Below are 16,713 nucleotides of genomic sequence, written 5' to 3' on the forward strand. Positions count from 1 at the left end.
CCACCCTTGTGGGGGAAGGCTTGTGATCGTTTGAGGGGCCTTGCTCTGGGGCAGTCTCCCCAAGAGATTTGGGCTCTCGGACCCTTTTCTGATTTGATACTTTCTGGGTCTGATGAGGCAAAGAGAATATCAGTCTTAAGCAGCGGCACCCCCCAGCCCATCACTTTGCTCCTCGAGCCCCTGCAGTAGATATGTCTGGAAATCCCCATCAGAAGCTCTTAGCAGACTTCTGGATGGGTTCTAAACACTGATGGTCCCCTTTGTGAGGGAGGGTATCACTGTGTCCCCCAGGGGCTGCTGGGCAGACGCCGCAGCCGGTCTTGCTCTGGTGGGTCCTCTGTCTGTTCTTTGTCTCTCCCTGTGGAAGACGGTTTCACCTTTTGTCTAAAGTAGCCCAGGGGTCAAGGTACAGAGACGGCCATTTGAGGCTGAGCAGACAGATAGGGTCTGGGGGCCGGGGAAGCTGCTGTCGCTGCTTTGGTTCTCCGTCACTGGGGGCCATTTGGGGACTCTAGGACGAGTTGATGTGCCTTGGTGGGCATGGAGGCCTCTCCTGCTCCTTGTACCCATCCCCCTCATCGAGCACCCATCCCAGGCCCTCTGAAGCGGACGCCTTTGCCGGTCGCCCTTTATCTCCTCCTCCCTCTGACTTTCATGTGCGGGGTCATTAGAAAGCTTGCCTTTGAGTATGGATCGGCTCACTCAGTGGGCAGGTTTCCTAATTCTGAAGCTTCTGCTGCTTTTGTGGCGGAAACACTTCTCGGGGAGGTTGCAGCCGGGATGGTGCTAGAGGCGCCAACTCAGACAGAGGTCTCATTGACTGGTTCTCTTCTCTCCCCAGTATATTCTACTGCTCGCATCTTCCCCGCGCCCTTCACAGAGAGCTTGTCAAGTTGAACGTATGAATATGGAATTTAAGGCTCTGATTGGCAAGTTGTGCTCCAAAGCCCACTTGAAGTAGCCAGATGTTCTGGCTTTGTGGAAGCCCAGTGAGAATCTGCAGTGGACCTGGGAGGGACAGCTCCCTCTGAGGTGCTTTTTGGGCGCCCTCCCATTGAAGCGAAGCCTTCCCCCTGGTTTGTACGTTCCTGCCGGGAGGAGATCCAACTTCTGCTTCTTACAGACAGGACTGAAACGGGCTTGGTGACGTCTCTAACAATGGTCAAACTTATGAAGACCCTTAGAAGGTCCTGTGGCTCCCAAGGTTGTCCGGCCTAGTCTTGGAGAACCCAAATTGTTGTTGGCAAAAGGGTTTTAGAAAATTGTGACTCATTCGACTCATTGAGCTTTTTTCCCCAGCCAAATTACTAGAGCATTATATCCGTTTTTAATATCACAAATAATAACATTTTTTAGCCATAAGACTGCTCCCAAGCTGCTGTTCACATCATCGTCTTGGTGACTTTTCCTCGCTGAGTCTAATTCTGCCTCCTGGGACCATTGGGACAACTTCAAGTTTCTTCCCTATTTTGGCTTGTTGGATCCTTGGAGACGCTGCTTGCTGTGTCTCCCGCTCCATCTTACTGGCCCTAAATCTTCTCTAGGTCCGTTAGCTTCTGCTTGTGAGCCCTGAATCGGGCAGCCCGAATCCATCAGCCTCTGCTCAAGTGAGCCCCGAATTGGGCGGCCCGGGTCCATTAGCCTCTGCTAGTGTGGCTGGTCCTGAAGGACGTCTGCATCCTGGTGGCGTTCCCTCAGACTCTCCCCCACAGAGCGGTCATCTTCCCTATCAGCACTCTAGAATGTCTTTCTGCAGCTGTGCCCTGAGTAAGGGAGGGGACAGCAGGACTTCCTGTTTCCTGGAAGTGTCACTTAAAAGAACCTTCCCTCTCTGCAGACATGGTTCCCTGTGGCTTCCAATTAAGCACTGGGTCTGATTACACCTGAATTTGAAGTTGGTTTTTTTCAACTCATGTTTAAGGGTTTTGTTTATTCCCGTTAAACTTCAGTGAATTTGGTCCGGCCCACTGTTGTCAGCATGTGATTTTCCCCTCCAGTCCCCTCGGCTCTAGAGACCATTTTTAGCCCACAGGAACCGGGGTTCTGAGAAAGCTGTACAGTATTCTGAAATTATAAAAAGGAGAAAAAATGGACTTTTAGTTCTTGTAAAAACAAAAGTATTTTAATTTGAACTTAATGCCAAATAATAAGTAAAATCAAAGCAAAGATTTTATGTGAAACCACAAGTATCTTGCTTCTATTTTTCAGTTTATTGCAAATCGCACATGGAACTTTCAGAACTGTCCTATATATATATATCTTCCTGGAGCTTCTTGTTCTCTTCTGTACGTTCCTAAAAACTGTTTCAAGGAGTCCTCCCTCCTTCCTCTTTCCCTCTCCCTCCTTCCCTGACCCACCTGCGGAAGGCAGTGGTCCAGCTGCTCCCTGGATAGAGCACCAGCCCTCGGGTCTCCAAAGCCACCTCTCTGTGGCATTCTAGGCTCCGCTCACTTTGCTCCAGCTCTTGCTCTGGAGCTTTGCCTTCTATCATAGGCAATCACATACGTAAGACGTGCTTTGTTCGGTCATTGCTTGGTCGGGTGCCCCTGGAGTTTGCAGGTGTTTTCTGTAATAACAACAACAACAACAAAAAAAAGCTTCTCTGAATACTCTTTTGCATCCAGGTCTTTTTCTTGCCTCTTTTGTCTTTTTGGGGGGAGATCTGGATAACTTGTGGTTTTGCCGGGTCAGCTGACTTGGGGGGCACAATTTCCAGAGTGTTTGGGGCAACTGATAGTGTTCACGTTGCATTGAGGCCCTCCTTCGACAGGCCCTCTCGTTGCCATTTTCTCTTCCAGTTATCTTGACTAACGTTCAGGTGCAAGGCGAAGCTCTGGGGCTGTTTCGGGTTGTGTTCCTCCACTTGCTAGCGACTTGGAGCTTTTTCTTCATGTCATCTTTGGTTGGTTGTATTCCTGTGAGAACTGCCAGTTTTTACCGTTGGCCCATTTTTCTATTGGGCAGCATTGGCTTTTTAGATTTGAATTGGTTCCTTTTATTTTGGATATCAAATATATTTTCCTACTTAACCAATCCCCTTCTCACTTGACCTTGTTCATTCAGAGCTTGGTGCAGGTGTGTCCCTCTCTTCTCCCGGTTTTCCACCTCTCGTCTGTCAGCAAGCTGGTGGTTCCTTTCCCTGCATTTGCCCCTTAGACGGGCCGGGGAGCAGCCTTCTTGCAGCTGAGAGGCCGCATGGGGTTATGTTGGCAGGTGGTGTGAGAGCCCGGTCTAAATCTAACTGCTGCCAGGTCGCTTTCCATTTTCCCAAGTGGTTTTTGCCAAACCGTCGAGTCTTCCCCCGGGGTGCATCTCTCAGCACTCTGAAGAGTACGATGCTTCACGTGCTTGTCTCTGTGTTACCTGTAAGTGAGCTAATTCCTTCTGTTTCTTTCATAGGTCGCTGAAGACAATGGGAAGCACCTGCAGAATGACATTCAAAGTTTTGGAAAGCCCTTTGGGAAAAATAGAGATCTCGGGATGTGAAGCTGGAGTGCACAGAGTAAAGCTTCTGGGAAAAATGTCTCCAAGACCTGAGTGAGTAGATGTGCCGTAATCACATGTCCAGAATGGGAGCCACTGACTGATGCTGTAAAGGGAATGGGGTCACAAGTAGTTCTTATGGCAATTTTCCTTAGGATCCCAGCAGGTAAGGAGGGATAGAGTGGAAGGAGAGTGAGTTCTCTGTTTGGTCTGAAAAGGTCAGCTCTGCAAGGTGAAGATGGGGGAGGGCAGCAGGTAGTTGGCCATTCAGCTGAGAACCACCTTGGGGTTTTAGGGGCCTGCAAGCTCAGGTTGGATGGACCAGCAGGGCCACGGGCACCCCCAGAGGTAGTGGTGAGCTGGAGCACATTAGTAGAGGCCTGAGTCCTCAGCTGAAGGAGAGAGCAGGTCCCTTGGGAGTATGGTTTGGTTCTGTGAGGTGAGCCCAGAAAAGAGCCATGTTGAAGGGGCAGGCCTCCAAATCATGCTGTGTGCGATGAACCAAGGAGGTCTCAAGAAAGGAAAATGGCTGCTTGGCCCAAGATGGTGGGACTAGGGAGTGATGAGGTGGAAACACTCGCCAGTAGAACTTCACAGACCCAGAAACGTCAGCTCAGGAAGTTGCAGAGGCCCCATCCCTGGAGGTTTTCACGTGGACTCTAGGTGGGCCTCTATTGGAGCTTCTTGCTTCATTTGGGGCTGCTGTTGAGTTCTGATTTTGTGGCCCTCCGAGTCTATCCCGATTCTTTCCCATGTTAGCCGCCGACCGCACGTGCAGGCGGGCCGGAGTCCGAGGCTGCTCGGGGAGGACGCCTCAGAGCTTCGGACAGAACCTGCATCGGCAAGCAGGCTCAGCTCTCTCCCAGAAGGACACCGGGGACCAGACTCCTTTTATTTTTCTTCTCTTTCCCATGAAAGCTTCTGCCTTCCCTTAAACTCTGGGAAATAATCTATATTAAGCAGTCCCATGTCTTGTGGTGAAAGTCTGAATTTACAAAGAGTTTATTGATCGGCGGCGGCATGTGACTCTATCAGGAGTCATGTGGTGGGTGTCTCCTCAGAAGATGGGTGTCCAGACCGCGCCTGCTCTGGGCAAGGAGGGAATCCACACTGCCTGGGCTTTATTTAAGGTTTCTCGGTGCATTTTGAACCCGGCTAACAGATCTCAGAGCCGAGAGGCTCCCGCCTTCCCCAAGGTGTTATTAAGCGTTCTCTGTGTTTCTGTTGGTTCCTGCTTCTCACGGGGGCTCTGGCGGGAGGAAAAGGATGAAATTTCATCTTCTGCATTACTTGAAAGAGACTTCCCCTCTCTAAGAGAGCACTTTCTGTGAGCGATTTCCACTATATTTTTCTAATAGGAAAGACCTAAAAATTTTAAGGCTGTCCGTAAATGTTTGTGCCGAAATGTAACATTTAATCTCCCCCATTCATTGATGGGGAATAGTTGTTAAAATCTTAGTTCTCATTATTTCTGACAGGAGGGGGAAAAAACCCCCGGCAAAAACAAGTCCACATCCGCTCTCGGTCGGTGTTTGCCTTAACCGGCTAATAAACGCAATGCCAAGGACATTAGATGAAGAAAATACAGAAGAAACATAAAAATTGATTTTAATGGACCCCTGTCAGAGAGAACCATAATGAACACAAGTGCAGTAATAAATATTGGTCTTCCACTCCGGTGTCGAGATTTTTCCTGTAGAGTTGCATGTTACAATCAATAGCCTATTTTTTTTACAGCAAAAATAAGCAAACCTTTGAAATATATGAATACACAGTTCTCAATTTCTATGAAAGCAATCTAGCTGCTGTGCTTAAAAAACACCTCACGGAGCAAATCATCTGTCTGGGAAGCTCTTAACTTTGTCTCCTGGCAGGCGGTGGCGCTCCGCGGTGAGTCGGGGAGGGGCTGAGCGTTTGCCCAGGATGGGGCTTCCGGGAGGATCGCAAGGGGCCCTTGTGCCTTTGCTCCCGACAGACACGGCCCAGGAGAGCTCGCCTGGCCGCGGCGGCACCCCCATTTTGTGTCCAGTAGGAGGGAGGTGCAGCGATCTGCTTGCTGTACCCAGGGCAGGAGGGGAAGGAAGGGGTTTCTGAGTTTTCTAAAGTGCCTGATTCAAAGAGCATGTTTGATTCCATCTAGTCTCCCGAGCATGGAGGGAGCGCCTTTTTTTTCAGTGGTTGCCCAATGCTGGAGACAAAGGCAATCCAGTTAACATTTATCAGGCACCTACTATATACCTGCCACACTCCATGTTAGCTTGCTTCTTCCGGTTCTGGTGTGCTTTTAATTAATTAATACTAATTAATTAATGCTCCAATTATGTGTATTATGAGTATGTGAAGGGTACTGGGGGGATCTCTTCATCAGCATTGGAAGCACTCAGCGCCAGTAATATTGTTTCCACTTGACAGATATAGGAAGGGAATCCTTGTTAATGAAGTACCCGAGATAGGATTTGAATCCACATCTCCTGCATCTGAATATCTAGTAGTGCTCTTTATGCCTTTGGGTCCCTCAGGGACCCCAGGATGTGACACAGGCTGTGTCAGCTCAGCTGCAACCTCACACTGGCCAATTCAGCCAGCATTTATTAAGCACCTACTGCATACAAGTATGACAGTCACAGGGAGCTCAGCCACTGGGCACGAGATCCTTGCGCAGGCCGGAAGGCTTCATCTCCTGCAGATGAGGGCCTGGCAGCCGCGAGCCAGATGGATGGGGGAGGTCGGAGTAGTTTTAACTGGAACTAGGGAAGCAGAGGGGCCTGAATTCAGGTCCTGCTGTGATCCGGCTCACTCCAATCCGGGAGCCCTCTTGGCCCTGGGTCCGTGCCAGCTCTTGGTGGGAAGTGTTCCCCCACCTAGCAGATCCAGCATCATCTTGAGTCAGGCGGAACTCCTTGCTGCCTTGGTTTCTCTGCGGGCAGGTGGCAGGGAGGTACCAGCCCATCCCTCAGGAGCCCTTCAGCTCCTCTGCCAGTCTTGGGGAGCCCACCTTGGCAGTGCAGCAGTGGGTGCTGTTTGTCCCTGCCTGCCAGTCTCCTCCCGAGGGACTTTCACCACCAGGCAGCAAAGCCAGTGCTCAGCACTCCCGCCTCCTCCCGGCCTCACCGTCTTTCGGCTGACGTCCTCGACACTCTGTCTGCTTCCTCCCATCTCGGGGCTTTTGTAAAGTAAGACGGCAGTGGTGTCCTTCTCCTCCCACATTTGTCCATCCATTGCTAAGTACTCCAAGACAGAGCGCTTCATTGATTTCTCCTTGCACTGATTCTATTACCTGTTCATGTGCTGACTCGCAAAGGGGCTCGCTCAGAGACTGTCTCTTGGGCAAACTGGAGGACGTCTTCGTAATTTAGAAACTTCCCGCCAGTGTGAATTCCCAGGGATTGATGGCGGCGTTCTAGAAGGGTGGGCTCTCGTTGCCAATGGCGGCTTGTCCGGGGGCCTCGGCTTGGGTGGAAGAGTGCTATTGTTTTTAGGGCAAGATGGGTGGGGGTGCTGAGCCCGCTTGTGGGCACTGTGGCTGTTCCAGAGTCTGTGGTGGCGCTGGGCACTCTGCGGGGCACAGTCAGCAGCCACTTGTCAATAGTCTGTATGCCAGCCTGGCGAACGGCGGAGAATGACGCCATCCCCTCGTGAGGCCGTCCCGATGCCGGACACCATGCTTCCTCTGTCATTTATGTCAAATACTGCAGATACACACTTGGGGAAGGAGCACTCCAGCAGAAGCCAGGTGAAGCTTTTTGTGCAGAGGAGGAAGAGGCTTGGGCAGCCTCCTCGAGGACAGGGAGGATCAGGGAGTGGAGGCCTCAAAGCCCAAGGGGAGGCTGTAAATTCAGGTATGCAGCAGCACAGGCCAGAGCATTGCAAGGTGCACAGTCAGCCCTCTATCAAAAGCATTTAGTTCACTGTTCTTTAAAAAGTAGAAGCAGACATCTTTGAGCCTTAGTGGGAGCTAAAAAAAAAAAAGCATTTTGGAAACAGGAAAAGGAGTTAACTGAAAAGAGCTGCAGGAGCAGAGGTCTGCAGTGACCTTGGTCCGTCCATTTGCCGCCTGGGAGGCCTTGGGCCGGCCCTTACTCTTCCCACTCATCAGGAAGGGGACGAGTGTCTGTGGTGTCCATGACGATTTCCCAGAGGACAGGGCGTGGCAAACCACGGCCCACTGAGATCTCGGGAGTCAGTTCTCCCCTCGGTCTTCATTCTGCTGGTGATGGACAGGGCAGCTACAGGCCGAGGACGTCCCGATGGAAGGGGCTCTTGGAGGCCCTCTCTCTTGACCTGGCCCCCCATTCTGTTGTGTTGTGGAAATGCTTGTTTTATTTCTTCATTTCTGAAAAGAAATGAAAATTTAAAAATGAATGAATGCATTTGGAAAGATTGGGGAAGCAGCATGTGGGCACTTTCAGGGCCTGTGTTTCTGAAGCTCATCTAGTAGGGCCGGACTGCTGCTCTTAAGGCCTGAGCAGGGGCACAGAAAGCTTATTCTAGAAGAAAATAACGGCTCACAAAATGGGGGCCTCGATGGGTGTGAGCTACCAATGGGTTTGAGCTTCCAATGAGTTCCTCCGGGGTTTGTGGCTGTTCTGGACCCACATCAAGGGGATCTTTGCATCCAGGAGCATCCTGGGAAGAAGTCCTTGGATGATCGGTGTCGCGCTTTGTCTTGGATCTCCCACCTGGGATGAGAGTGCTCGCCCCTCCTGCTCCTCAGGGTGCCCGAGCTCAGTGATTGGTCAGCCCCGGGCCATCAAAGGGAGCTCTTCTGGGATCTTCTGAGTTCCAGAATGCTCCTATTTGGTGCCTGAGCCAATTAAGACTTGTGGATGTTTAAGCTGGTCGTGATTAGTGGGGAATCTCCAGTTTTTGTTTTGAACCCTTCAGTGTGTTTTCCCCACCCTTTAAACTGACAAAATCGACTTGGTTTGTTAAATTTATTTCATTTAAAATTGTATCTGTAATTAGATCGTTCTTCGATATTACTATTAATGTTGAAGCAGCTTCTGCATACAGATCAGACTAGAATTTAAATTGACTTTAAAGGTTAAATGAGTTTAATTTTGGAATTGAGTGGAAGCTTTGTCTTCTTGCAGATTTTCTCAGAATTTGATCTCTGGTTGTTTCATCAAGTGAAAGAGACAGATTGGCTTTTGGGTACAAACTGAAAGGATTTTCTAAAATTGTTGTTTTTTTTTTTATTAGTGAGACAAAGTAAGCCAGCTTGCCCCCCCCCCCCATCCTTTTGTGAATGATTTCTCCCTCCTTTAAGAGAGAAAACCTCTGGGCCAGGCCGGGGACTATTGCCCTAGGGGCTGCAGATACCTCCTAAGTGGCCGGGGTGGGAGTGGATCTCCAGTCTTGACTCTGACCTTGAGCACTCCACCTCTGGACCAGCTAGCTGTGAGCCCCCGGGTTTGATCCGGGGACCGCTTTCTCAATATGGAGGCAGACTTCTCGACTCTGCCCCGAGTTTGCCAAGTGGCCGTGTCACCCCTGGCAGGAACAGTCCCAGTGATTCCCTGGTCAGTTTTTGATGACGAGCCAGCTGGCCGAGAGGCCCGGAGCCAACTTGACACTTTCTGGGCTTTCAGGCAGATCCATCTGTCTTTTAACAACAAAGGTGGCCCAGATTCTGCGTTACCGAAGCCCAGTGAGGTCCTGGGATGGCCAAGCTCACTCACCTCCACTGGAGAAGCGCCTTCTGAAGAACGTAGAAGCCATGAGCCACCTGATGTGTAGAAAGGAAGGGCTCTACCCCACTGGGAGGCCATGGGTGTGAATGAGGAAGACGAGGATGCTCCTGACCTAGGAGCGTCTCATGAGCATCTCAAGAGTGGGCCTGAGAGCGTCTCATGTCACAACACAGGCCTGTGGGCCCAAGAGCGTCTCACGTTGTGCACGCAGGTCTAAGAGTGTCTCACGTGGCAAAAGCAGCTATTTTCAGGGTTTTGGGCTGTGGTCGAGTCTTGGAACCCGAGGAGGCTGCTCCTAAGGATGGGGAAAGGATGGCATGATTTGGGGCAACTGGAATCCTCGGGTCATCTGTCTCCTGATCGCCGGCGAGGGGCCAGCGGTCCAGGAGCCAGGCTTTTGCCTGCAAATTATTTATTCGGTCTGATCCTGTCCTCCTCTTGCTCCATCTTTCTTCCCACTAACTGTTCTCTCTCCAGCCCCTGGACATGTCTCCCGTTAAAGGCTAACTAATCATTGGATATTTTCCTTGCGTTGCTTTCCTATTTTTCAAGAACTCGTCAGATCCTCGTGGCCCAAAGATCCATATGCCACAGAGATAACAGTATCAGCAGTAAATTGCCTTGTGCAGAAGACCCTGATAAACAACTTCGCGGTTGTATTTTTATCTTTAAAACTGGAGGCCAAAAACATGGCCAGGATTTATAGTGTTTGCCAAACTGGAGCCGAGCGATCCAGCTGTCTGGAGCAGGTCTCTGTCTGAAGACGTTAGACAAAAGCCTTCCGGTTACTTTAGCATATGACATTTTAATAGAAGGTTTAAAAAAAAAAATCTTTTTTGACAAATTGAATATCTCCAAATTGACTTGCTTGCATGAAAAGTTATCTCTGTGTTTACAAACGTGAACAACTTTGCTGATTAAGCAATTGAAAGGTAATGAATTCTGTGTCAAAGTCGGCTTTACAACTGGGATGTTTAAAAAAACCTTAAATCCATCATCACTGGGAGAGGGAGAGCAGGCTGGGGGGGCCCAGAGGCAAAGGAGCAGGGTCGCCTTCTCTTAGTGCAGAAGGTGAGGGCAACGGCTCTTTGTTGTTGTCCAAGATTTAACACATCGAAGGAGCTGCTCCTCCCTGTTTGTTGCAACCCTTCTCTCTCTGTCCCCAGTTAGGATATAGCTAATGAAGATCTAAGCTGGAGTTGGACGGGGGGGAGGGGGGAAACATGGGGCAGGATTTCAGCCTTTTCCAGAATTCCAGGGAAAACTGCCCTAAGACTTCCCACGGACGCACTCACTGGTGGGCTTGGCGTTAATAGAGCAGAGCTCCAGGTCAGGGGCAGTCCCACGTATGAGACCAGAGGGCAAAATCATGCCCGCTTTTGGACTGAAGTCCCCTTTACCTTGGGCCTGCGCAATCTGGCTGGTTTGGGGCAAACGACACCTCCGCGTTAATAGCCAGAGCGGCCCAAATTCCCCAAAGGCTCCAGATAAAGAGTCTCTGGAGACGTGGGAGGTGCCGGCCTCATTTTGCACGGGGAGAGAGTTTTGATTTAGATGGATGGCAGCTCGGCACTGTCATGGGCGGATGGACAGATGGACAGACGGATGGAGAGTCGGCCGGTGGTCAAATGGGTGCATAGAGAGCCAGAGGGAGAGAGGAAGGCCAGGAGAGCTTGTGGAAGGCCATTACTCCCGGGTCTCTCCAGGCACAAATCTGGGAGACAGGGACCATGTGCAGATGAGGCCCAATTGTGTCCCCACCATCATCTTCCCTCTTGTCCATGGTTGCTCGTGGCTGTGGCCACGTCTCCACCAGGATGGTCTGGGACCCAATTAGGAGGAGCACTGAACAGTGCTTCAGGTGCTGTTCTCAGGGAAGCGGCCGGAGAAGGGTGCGCTCAGGAGCAGGGAGACAGCCCCCTTCCTCTCAGGAGGAAGGAGGATGCTCCAAGGAGATACTTTGGGTGGATGTCCCCAGCACCTGGTCCCACCCATGGTCACCTGGGCTCTCATGTGGGTGCTTGGACCCACCCATCATCATCTATGCTCTCATGAGGGAACCTGGGCCTTACTGTGGGTGCCTGGGACCACATGTAGTCAGCTGGGCCTGCGGTGGTTGCTCTGATTTCAGCTTTTCCTGCTGGATTTGTGACCCCAGAGGAGTCACTCTCCAAGCTTGTGCTCCAACATTGGCCATTGTGAGGGAACCCCCCTGTACTGCCCTTCCCCCCAGGCTAATGGCAGCTACAGGTGATCAGCAGGGATGTGCTGGAAGTGGCCCTTCTGGGCCATGAACCATGGAGATCTCAGCAGGACCACTGTTGTTCGTCTTCACCATCTTGTTCCTACTTGGCAGCTGTCTCGGAGTGGGCCAGAGTCACACTTCTGTTTTTCTCCTAAAGATCCAGTTAAGCTGCTTTAGGGTTACCCCAAAGTCAAGATGATTAAAATGAAGACAGCCAGAGAAGGCCCAGACTTGAAAACAGGCCGTTCTCCAGGGAAGAAACCGTGGCTGTCTTTAGTCAGATGAAAAAAATGCTACAAATTACTACTAATTAGAGAAATGCAAATTGAAGTAATTCCGAGATTCTATCTCCCATCTAGTAGAGGGGCAGAGTTGACGGAAAAGGAAAAGGTATTGATCGATGTTTGGAAGGATGGTGGGAAAATGGTTCCACTGACGCACCAGGGTGAACCTCGGCCGAGTCCAGCCCTTCTGGAAAGCTGGTTGGAATCAGACACAAAAAGGCGCTGGACAGCACATGTCCTTTGACCCAGCTCTGGCCCTGCCAGGCCTGTACCCAAAAGGGAACAGACAGCAAAAATGTACAGAAATATTTACAGCAAAACTGGGAAGTAAATCGAACTGGTACCTCCAGAGCAGTAAAACTCCCACACGTGGGGACCCACACTGCCCCAGGATAAGGAAATGCTCAAAGATAAGTTAATAATAATGCAGTATGCTGTAGACGTGGTCATTTGTGGTTTCCTAACAAGCGCCTTTATTCTCTTTATTAAAGCCTTTCACTTGCAGAACGTGGGCACGGGTAATTTTCAGCGTTCGCCCTAAGCCTCCATTTTTGTTTGCTTTTGGTGGCTGTGACTAAGAGAATGTCTAACAGCTGAGCTGTTATCTGAGAAATAAGGAAATAGATGATGGCGGCTGTCATGGAGAGATGAGGAAGTACGGGGACGCGAGGAAGCCAGACAAGGCAGAACAAGCCTTTGGGCCATGACGTCCGTGTGACAGAAAAGGGGCAAAGGATGAAAGGAGCAGAACCCCGAGAACAATTTACCCGACACAGCCCTGACAGCGGGCAGAGGGTTGGCCTGGGTTCCGAGGCCCAATGATGGCACCCACTGGCTGGGACAGGCGTGATGGCTTGCGGGACTCTGGCTATAGAGGCTCCACATCCTTTTACGTATTTTCTTTTCTCTTTCCCCAGAAATAGGGTAGGCGGGAGGGAAGGAAAATGCATTTCTATTAATACAAAAATAAATAACATTTGGCGGTGGGGGAGAAAGGCTGCCTGTGTTTCCCAGTGAATTCGCTGCGTGGTCAGTTTTTCTGGCTTCACCTTGTTAAACAAGCCCTGGCACCGAACAGGCATAATCTGTAAAGCTTTAATGTAAAAATAAAAGACATCTATAAAAAGTTAAGAAAAACAGAAGGTCTGGATTTCGGTTTTACCATGTGTGGTCCTTGCTGGGTGGGGAACCTGGCAAGACAGAGGGGCTCTTTCCCCCAGGAAGCAGATACCGGCATCGTCGGGGTCTTCTCCGGACGGAGGGAAGGCCCTGAGATGGCCTCAGCCCTCGGTGTCGGGAGCTGGCCTCCACCCACTTGGGCCTCCACAAAGGCTGTGGTTTTCTGCCAAGGGACTCCCGCCTTTTCACAGGGACTGAATTGGGGTCCACCTGAGGAGGTGACCAGGCCAAGACCATTCCTCTTGTAGGAGATGGAGCTAGAACTGGAACTCAGGCGCTCTGCCTCCACATCCTGGGCTCTTTGCAGTGCGCTGTTCTCCCCTCATTTGAGCAGATAACCATGGGAGCAGATGGGGAAGAGGGAGCAAGAAGAGCCATATTGGAGCAGCGAGGTAGACCTGCTAGGACACTGAGCTGAAGATTACATTCACCCATCCCTTTGTCTAATAAACCTGTGAGCTTTTGGGGGGAGGCTGGGGCTGGGGGCTGCAGAGGCCATGCGCAGGACCAGTCATGTCCCGGCAGCCATGCGTCGTGCACTATTGGGAGAATTTTTATTTTGGAACTGCAAATCTGTTCACAGAAGACTTACCTTATGGAAGCTTAATTTCCTGCTTGATGACAAAAACCAGGTATTAGACCAGCCTTTTGTGTAGCCTTTTTACATTAACCCTTTCATTGCTCCCATTTCTGTCTAAGGCATGTGGGCAGAAAAGGCCTTTCTGGCCTCGCAGACGAATGGCCAAGGTTCTTTTTAAGAGTTGTTGCCCTTTTTTTAAAAAAAGAAGAAAAATCTCGCCAGCTTTTCCTGTAGCTTATTTTTTTTTTCTTTCTTTCCCCACGTTTTACTTTTTAAAAGCATTTTCATTAATGTATGTAAAAATATTAAAAGCCCTTGTATATTACATTAAAAACTATGTCAGCTGCCCTGCTTTTTTCTATTTATTAAAACTTTTCAAGCAGTAAAAACATTTTACTTGTTAATGAGGGAAAGTGGGAAAATTAATGACATAGAGCTTGGATCCACCAAGATGTCTCCTTTTAACCATGCACAACCGGCTCCTTTTTTTTTTTTTTCGCTGTATGTAGTTTAATTTCTGTGATAGGGTTCAGTAAGCAAATGCAAATAGATTTAATGATTTGCATCAGTAGATCATTTCTCAGTTTAATATCCTCTGATATTTTGGTCAAGGACTTTTTCTTTGGGAGGCTGCTACAATTCCTAGAGCAAAACTTATTAATATTGGTAATATTACATTATGTTCAAGTGAAGGCAGATAAATGGATCATTTTTTCAAAGCCAGGATTGCACATTATTTCCTTGAAAAAAGTTCGTTGAGATGAAAAGAAAGGATACTTTAGCGAGGGACTGAAGCCCCCGGGGTCTTCATCGGAAGACTCCCTATTTTGTGGGCTTGCCGGGATTTAGCCGAGGATGCCGAGGGCTTCCTGGAGCGGCGGCAAGGCAGAGTTGGCACCTTCGTGCCCAGAGTTCGTTTGTCCTCTGCCCCCTTTTCCCCCAGAAATCTTTTCTTCCTTCACCTCTTGCTTCCATCCCCACTTGTCACACTTGAATTTGTCCTTCTCTTTGTTTTTCCCCGAGGTCTTTATTCTCCCAGTCTGCCTTGAGTTCCAATGATTTCTTCACACCCGATGATGGAGGGGCCAGTTTAGGTCCCAGTGGTGGTCCACAGCTGCTAATCGCGTCCGTCTCCAGAATGGGCACAGTGCCATTCAACGTCTTTTTCCTGAGATGTTTCTGAGGCTGGCTGGGTGATGCACTGAGTAGAGCCCTAAGCCTGGAGGCAGGAGGACCCGAGTTCTAATGCTGTCACAGGCACTCAAGAGCTGCGCCACCCTGGGCACTTTGGCCTGCCTCAGTTCCTTCTCCTGTAAAGGGATGCTAAGGACACCTTCCTCTCAGGGACATTGTGAGGATGGAATGAGCTAATTAACCACATAGCGCTTAGATAAAAATGTTAGCTAGTGGTGGCGGGACTGGCAGCAGCAGCAGTTATTTGTTTCAGTAAGCCACTTGGATTTCTTCAGTGTGGAAGGCCCCCAGTGTCCCCAAATGCAGATCTGACATCACTGCTTCCATTAGGGCTATTTTTTTTTTTTTTTTTTTTGCCATGGCCCCACAGTGATTCCACGTATCTCAGAATGTCCATTGTGTGCCTTCAGAAAGATTATCTGATAATCTGAGTGATTGGAAAAAAAATAAATTTCAACAAAGCAGGAGATCTGGGGTTTTCCAGTGTGTGCGATTTGGCCACCAGCTCAGTTTAGGGAGTTGCTACTATAGCCTATCAACTTCATTTTCCATTGAAATCCCCTTTCCTCAAAACTCTTGTTGGGTTGTGAGCTCCCCGGGGCAGGAGCCGGGGCTTGGCATACAGTAGGTGATTAACAAAGACTTGCTGACCTGGCAGGGAATATTTACCGAGGACTTCCATGAATGTCTCCCCCGCAGTCTCTCTGATGGCCCAGAGCCAAGCTCTAGAAGGTTCAGGCAAAAGCGACTGCTGGAAAATGGGGTTCCACAAGTGACCCTTGGCAGATACTGGAGCTAAATCTGGCCTTCAGGGGCCACCTGCCCTGGGGGCCCGTCTCTTCCTGCCTCCAGGTTCTGGGGTTCTGCTGTTCCCACAAGTTGGCCCTGTGGTTTTCCTCCAAATGCCCCCAGTGAACCCCAATCGCCTGGGCCTTCTCTCATGAAACTGATGGAGTTGCCGAGATTTGGACATTTTCCACGTTCTGATGCTCTCCCATCATTATTTTGCTGGGATTCATTATTAGTTTCAGTTTCTCTTGGTCACAGTTGGCGTCCTTTCTTGACACCCATAGGTGACGTGTCCCCCACGAGGCCCGCTTCTTCGAGGTTGCTCTGGGCAGATTCTGTGCCTCACTAGCATCTCCACTTGCTCCCCATCTTGAACCTCTCCCCTTTACATGACGTTATTTCACTACCTGTAGGAAGATGTGATGGCGGGAGGACTCAGTGTAGGTAAGTCAGACCAAGGATAAATGGAGCCCTCGTGTTTTCAGGACTCATGTTTAAATTAGAAGCTTGTCCATTGTTGATAAATGATCAGATCCACGTGTGTAGCACCTTGGTCAGTAGGCAGGCCGTTGGTAGGCGATCCTTATTGAAATACTGCCCATTTTGGGCAAATCTGACAGCACAAGGAGCTGGCAACTCAGCAAAAACATTACAAAATGCAAATGCGGAGCTTTGTGGGCATTTTTCATCATGACTTTGTTGTTATCTAAGAGGAAGTGGAGAATAGCAATGTTTTATGGGTTTCTTCAGGATTCTTGAGGCTGTCCGAAGGCGGTTTTTGTTTCTGCCCCTTGGACTCTCCAAATTTGTCTTGCTCTTCCCAAAAGAAGGGGAAGCCATTTAACCCTCCCCCCTCGGAATTGAAAACCACATTAACGTAGGGCGGCTTTTTAATATATTTTATCCTTTTAAACTTCTCGGGGAAAACCTCATCTCTCTCGTTATCACCGTCGTGTTTGTCGGTTGGGAAAAGCCATTCACGGCTCGCTCTACTTTACATCCATTTTTATATTCTTCGTATTCTCGCTTTCACGAAAATAGAGTTGATTTGGAGTCTTTCATAAAGTGTGTCAGATCATTTTGGACCATCGCTATTTTTCTTTTAACTTTCTTCTATTTTCCATTTAGATTTGTGACGCCCTTCTTAAGAAGTCTCATGCTTGATCCTCCGTTTGTATCTTCCACGCTGGGATGGCTCGTATTCCCATTCCGGGCCTGTAATGGGGGTGTGAAGAGTTGTCGAGTTGGGCATTTGTGATGAATGCC

At 49.6% G+C, this 16,713-nt stretch overlaps 1 protein-coding gene across 6 annotated transcripts in view; it reads left to right on the plus strand.

Moving 5' to 3' along the window:
- Positions 1-16,713, plus strand: part of MGMT (O-6-methylguanine-DNA methyltransferase) — a 165,795-nt gene that overhangs the window by 18,110 nt on the left and 130,972 nt on the right. For all 6 annotated transcript variants that reach the window (XR_012487219.1, XR_012487218.1, XR_012487220.1 and 3 more), the window contains one exon: positions 3,400-3,537. Coding sequence is in view for 3 of the 6 variants with exons in the window: in XM_074297176.1 (XP_074153277.1) it covers positions 3,413-3,537 (125 nt within the window). In the remaining 3 variants the exon portion in view is untranslated. The remainder of the gene's footprint in view (positions 1-3,399; positions 3,538-16,713) is intronic.

This window comes from Sminthopsis crassicaudata, chromosome 2, assembly GCF_048593235.1.
Source record: "Sminthopsis crassicaudata isolate SCR6 chromosome 2, ASM4859323v1, whole genome shotgun sequence".
Lineage (NCBI taxonomy): Eukaryota > Metazoa > Chordata > Mammalia > Dasyuromorphia > Dasyuridae > Sminthopsis > Sminthopsis crassicaudata.